Source organism: Camellia sinensis, chromosome 1 (assembly GCF_055761805.1).
Source record: "Camellia sinensis isolate YWXY chromosome 1, ASM5576180v1, whole genome shotgun sequence".
Lineage (NCBI taxonomy): Eukaryota > Viridiplantae > Streptophyta > Magnoliopsida > Ericales > Theaceae > Camellia > Camellia sinensis.
The window spans coordinates 10,858,695-10,864,805 of NC_138961.1; the positions used below are offsets into that span (position 1 = coordinate 10,858,695).

General features: G+C 47.4%; 1 protein-coding gene and 1 long non-coding RNA gene across 2 annotated transcripts in view; both read right to left on the reverse strand.

Annotated features, from left to right (window-relative positions):
- Positions 1–5,326, reverse strand: part of LOC145823224 (uncharacterized) — a 37,716-nt gene extending 32,390 nt beyond the window's left edge. The window contains exon 1 of the long non-coding RNA XR_014365512.1: positions 5,191–5,326. This is a non-coding gene — a long non-coding RNA (uncharacterized LOC145823224). The remainder of the gene's footprint in view (positions 1–5,190) is intronic.
- Positions 3,436–4,978, reverse strand: LOC114302476 (uncharacterized). Its single transcript, XM_028247508.2, has one exon. The coding sequence runs from the start codon at positions 4,781–4,783 to the stop codon at positions 3,881–3,883; it is 903 nt and encodes a 300-aa protein (XP_028103309.2). The 5' UTR covers positions 4,784–4,978; the 3' UTR covers positions 3,436–3,880.
- Positions 5,327–6,111: the final 785 nt, after the last annotated feature.

A 6,111-nucleotide genomic window follows, 5' to 3' on the forward strand; every position in this document is an offset into this window, starting at 1 on the left:
GCACGGCTTGGATTTGTGTAGGATCTGCTTCGATACCTCGGTTCGTGACTAGGAATCCCAAAAATTTTCCGGATCCCACGCCGAAGGCACACTTAGACGCATTCAGGAGTAGCTTGTGTTTTTTGAGAATGGCGAACATCTCGGACAAGTCGGACAAATGATCTGCCTGATGCCGGCTTTTAACCACCATATCATCAATGTAGGCTTCCATTGTCTGGCCCAGCAAAGGAGCAAACATCTTGGTCACCATCCTCTGAAAAGTTGCCCCAGCGTTCTTTAAACCAAAAGGCATAACTCGGTAGCAAAAGAGTCGCCTTGGTGTAGTAAACGAGGTGATTTCTCGGTCGGGGCCATGCATGGCAATCTGATGATAGCCGCGGTAGGCATCCAAGAAACTTAGCCTGTTATGTCCAGCCGTCAAATCCACGAGCTGGTCAATTCTAGGCAAAGGGAAGCTATCTTTCGGACAAGTTCGGTTGACGGTCTTGTAATCAACGCAAACCCGCCACTTCCCATTCTTCTTCGGTACCACCACTGTATTTGAGATCCAACGAGGATAGTGTACTTCTTGAATTGCTCGTGCCTCTAGCAAATTCTTGACTTCTTCCGCAACTACCTCGGCGTGATGCAGCGCCGATCTCCTTGTTCACTGAATGACTGGCTTGGCACCGGGGAAGACATTGAGATGATGGTAAATAAAACTAGGATCGAGGCCGGGCATGTCGTAAGGCGACCATGCAAAAACTTCGATGTTGGCCATCAAAAACTCAACCATCTCGGTCCGTTCTGTGGCTATAAGGCTTGAGCTGAGCAAGAAGAACTTGTCCGGCTGCTCTGTATCAATTCGCACCTCCACTAATTTCTCGACAGCTTTGTCTTCGGCCTTGGTGCCCAAATCATCCAAGACACCCTGGTCCTCCGGTCCCTCAATCATTTGAACAAATCCTTTGGCAGCCCAGCTCCCGTTGACCGCCACGAAGCACTGCTTTGACATGATCTGATCGCCCCAAATCTCCTCGATTGCCCCCATAGCCGAGGGGAATCTCATTACTTGATGGAAAGTCGATGCCACGGCTTGCATAGCGTGAAGCCACCCCCTTCCAAGGATCAAATTGTAAGTAGATGGCACCTGTAATACCCAGAACTCCACCTGTTTGACCACGGATCCCGCTTTGACCGGCAGGATAATCTTTCCCAAAGGCCACTCCGGTTGTGAGTTGAAACCAACCAACGGCGATGTCGCTGGGGCCAAATCCGCATCTCGGAGCTTGAGCTGTTGGAAAGCGTCATAGTATATGATCTCGACCGAGCTTCCCTGATCGACCAAGATCCGTTTTACTTCAAAATCTTTGACGCGGAGTGTGACTACTAAGGCGTCATTGTGCAGTGTCTAAATGCGCTCCAATTCCCTTGAGGAGAAACTGATCACATCTTTCGCTTCCGTCTTCCCCCTCTTTAGCGCAGGCTGTACTGACAAAACTTCCCTCACGTGCTCTGCCTTCTTGATCATACCACGGAGCTCGCAAATACGCGCCGGTTCCACTATGCCGTAGATGACATTCACAACCCCTTGAGGAGGTGCATCCCTGTCGTCCGGTCCCCGCGGATCAACCGGAACTTGATTTGCCTTAACACCCCCATCAATGTAAAGATCCAGGTGCCCGGCCGCGACTAGCTCTTCTAGGTGTTGCCTTAATGGCAAACAATCCTCAGTCCGGTGGCCTCGCTCCCGCTGAAACGTGCAACGATACCGCGGATTGTAGCCCTTTTGTCCATCGCCCAACTTAGCAGGAAACCGAACATACTCCTCGTCTCGGATTTCACTAAGTATGCGATAGATCAGAATCTTGAAGACCGTGGTTATGCCAGTCCTTGCCTTCAACCTTCTGTTGGCATCCGCTACGTCATTTCGGGGGTAGTCATCCCGGTTATTCCGACGTCCTCTACACCGGTTTTTGCGATTCGAGCCACGGTCCGATTCCTCGGCTCGGTCACTTGAGCGGCTGGACTCTTGCCCAACTGCGTGCACTTTGCCTGCTGTCTTCTTGTCTGTTGCTACCGGAGTTGCCTTCACGGTAGTTGCTGACGAGTCATCCTCGACTCGGATGTGCTCATTGATGCGCTGCATGAGCTGGCCCATGGACGTTGGTTGGTGCATGGTAAGCGAGTCCCGCAGTCTATATCCGACCGGGAGACCACGCTTGTATTGAGTGATTGCAAGGTTGACCGGGCAATCTAAGATCTCGTTGAAGGTCTCCAAATACCTAGAGTTGTATGCCTTCAATGTGTCGCTCGGTTCCATCTTGACACTCAGTAGATGATCGACTTCCTTTGGTGTTTTTGTGTTAGTTTTGAAGCGCGTGACAAAGGCTTCGGCCAGCTGATGCCACCTCTCAATACTCCCCTCCGGCAGCCTTTCAAACCACTTCAAGCCCAGTTCGCCCAAGCTTGACGGAAAGATGAGGCACATAAGAGCGTCATTCCGCCTATGTCCGGCCATGACCTGTCGGAAATGACTTACATGCATGTAGGGATCGGTTTTCCCGTCATAAAGCGTGAACTTTGGCTGGTGGAAGCCTGCCGGAAGCGGTATAGTTTCTATTTCCAGGGAGAAAGGGGTGGCACTCAACCTGGCCAAATCTGAATCCACTAGGAGTGGCGCTGCTTGGCGGGGCGGAGGCATTCCGACCTCTTCGCTGGCGTGAACCCCGTAGGATAACCGCTGGAACGCCGGTATCCTCTGAGCTTCGCGCCGGCGAGCCCGCTCCTTCAAGACCGCCCGCAAATCCTCTGAATGAGCGGAGTAAGAGTACCTCGACGTCGTCACCGGACGTGAGGGCCGGTAGGTGCTGTCTTGCGCGCTAGACTTCTCTGCATGCATGTCGGAATCACCAACCTGGTAACTTTTGGTAATAGAAATGGACGGAGTGCGTCGCTGACTCTGTTCGCCTGAACGGCGGGATGTGGTGCGCTCACTGTGGTCGCCCACTCCAACTACACCTTTCCCTTTGACATGCTGCTTGAGCTCCTCCATCTCCGCTGCCATTCGCTGGATGACAGCGTCTTGGTCCCTCAACTTGTGTTCCAGACGTCGGGCATGTGATTCTCTCCGCCGCCGATGACCGTCCGGACTTCGTGAATGACCATAACTTCTTCCGCGCTTATCCCCCGCGTCTCCTGACTGTCCTCCGGTGGGCGTCTCCAAATCCGCCATTGGATGGATGGCGGGAGGTCCCTCTCTCCTTCGGGTATACTCCGGAGTGGCTCCGTCTATGGCAGACAACGGAAACTCGTCGTTGTTCGCCATGGACGGCGATCAGACTAGCCTGGAAGACAAGGTTTTGTCTGTCAAGAGTTCGCACAGACGGCGCTAATTGTACGGGGAGCAAATATTCCGGTAAGCCCATATTCCTTTCTTCCAAGCTCCTATCTGTCCGATCGATCTGCGAGCACAACAGCGGTGAGCTACCTGGCAGTCTGGCCGAAAAACCCTCCGACGATCAAGTTAGCACACACCTTAGGATAGGGAGAGAGGAGTGTTTGAGTGTAAGAATTTCCTTACAAAAAAATGCTCATCCCTGCAAAGGGGGGCGCAGACTCGGTTATATACCTTCTGCGCCCCAAATCCACTCCCATCCTTCTCTCGACACGTGGTGCTGCTATCCCATCTGTCAGCACAAATCTTGCTGGGCACCACCTAACCCAACTGCCCTCCCATTCTCCTGGGAGCTCGGCAGCCGGTCAGTACCATCTCGGCCATCGTCTGCCATGCTGCGCTTCTTGCCCAAGTACTCTAACAACTAAGCTCAAATGGGGACCGGACTCGGCGGCATCTCGGCAAAGCCGAGCTTGGGACCACTCACACTTGTTTGCGGTCAACCTATCTGCCGAGCAAACAGGTACCCGGCTTCATAACCACGGATCCTCGCAGCTTGTTCAATCCGCGCGCTGCCTTAACCGAGCAGCTTCCTTTACAGCCGGGCCACACAACTTGGCCCAACGCCTGTCCGGCCCAAATCTGTCCGGCATAACTTTGTCGGCCCAAATCTGTCCGGCACAACTCCATATCATTAATCTCCCTCTCAGTAACAATATCTGGAAGCAATCTTTTTCTAGACAATTCCTTAAAGAGACTCATGGCTTCATCTATGTTTTTGATCTTACAGTAACCATTAATCAAGATATTATAAGTGATAACATCAGGAGTACAACCCCTACTGACCATAACCTCATACATTTTCCTTGCATCATTTGCTTGGCCACAAAGACAGTACCCATCCATTACAGAATTATAAGTGACAACACCAGGCACCACACCTCTTTGGATCATCAATTCAACCACATCTTGTGCTTCTTTGGCCTTTCCTTCTTTACAAAGTGCATCAACTAAAATGTTAAAAGTTTCAACATTTGGCCAGATTTTCTTACCAACCATTTCATTCAACAATCTTATAGCTTCTTCCCACTCACCTAAACTAGATACACCTTGAATTAATGACGTGTAAGTGACGACATCTGGTGAAATACCTTTACCTATCATTTCCAAAAAGAGCTTGAAAGCCTCAGTTACTAGTCTGTCCTTGCAAAGGCTATCGATGACCATGCTGTATTGCACTAGTCCAGGCTCAAAACCTCCTATTTTTTCCATCTTTCTGAGCAAAAGAATAACAGCACTAGTGTTTCCAATTTTGCATAGTCCATTCATTATAATGCCACAAGTAATGACATTGGGTTGGAACCCATTCTCCACATTTTCATCAAAAAACTTTAGTGCGGAAGCCATGTTACCATTAAGACAAAACCCCTTGATAAGGGTATTGAAGGTTTTGGTGTCTGGTTCATAACCAAGTTTCAATATTTTCCCAAAAACAGAAAAACCCAAATCAACTCGATTCAAGTTATAGAAACAATTAATCACGATGTTAAGTGTACAAAAATCATAGAAATCCAATTTTGCAAACAGAGAAATCGCAGTGGAATAATGCTTTTATTTTGCAATTAAAGTTAAGAGTTGACTGAATCGAAGAATTGAGGGCAAAGGTCACATTCGAAGCATGTGATCGAACTGAGTTAGGGCATCGTCAATGTTAGCAAACCCGTATTGGAATTGGAAATTCTGTTTGGAAGACAAATTAAAGTGGGTTTGGGAATGAAATAAAGCTAAAACACAAGGGAATGAAGTGAGAATACCTTTTTGAAGATCACAAACACCACCTCTCAAAACCACACTAGCTTTTGGGATTTTCTGCATCATCATCGTCAGCTTCTCTCTCCAAAACTCTCACTCTCTCCCTCACACTCGTATACGCGCACTAGCTTTTTTATTTTTATTTTATTTTATTTTTATGCTCTAAATAGAGCCAAGATAATCCATAATTTTTCTTTTTAAATAATTCACCGATCGTTATTACTTAAAATATTATCCATATTTATTACTATTAAAAAAAAAAGTAAATTACTAATACATATATGTGGAGATTTGTTTGTAATAGGAATTGCTTATTATGATTTAAAAAAATACATTACACCTTTAAAATTTTTAATTTTATAACAAATGTCTCTTTTATTAATAAATAAAGATGAATAATGTTAGGGTAAATTACACTCACCTCTCCTGAGGTTTCTGACAAATACAGGGACCTTCCCTGTAATTTCAATAATTACAGTAACCTCCCTTACTTTACCTGACATTGTACAAATTCCCCCAATCCGTCAATTGTACACAAACGACGTTACTTTTGTATACAAAATGACCATATTACCCTTTTATTTAAGCGTAAAAAGACGAAAATACCATTTGATTGTAGTATTCAACTTTTATTTTTATTTTTATTTTTTGTTCTCTCTTATCCCATTAGATCGAAACACCAAAGAGAGAGAGAGAGAGAGTGAAGCTCGCAGGTCCCGTTCCTTTCGCCGTTTTCCGTCGCCAGCATCTTTCCTTCTCCTTCTCTTCTGCCGTTCACCACCCGCCGCCCGCTTTTCCTCTCCTCCTCATCTTCTTCGTCTTTTTCTAAAACCCTAGCCCTAGCCCTAGCCCTAGATCTATGGTTTTGAGAGCGGTGGTGGACGATGATGGCAGAAGATCCATCAATGATTTCATAGAAGCAG

Bases quoted from the DNA above. Each gene is read 5' to 3' on its own strand.
- LOC114302476 (XM_028247508.2), bottom strand. From the start codon at position 4,783: ATGGCTTCCGCACTAAAGTTTTTTGATGAAAATGTGGAGAATGGGTTC.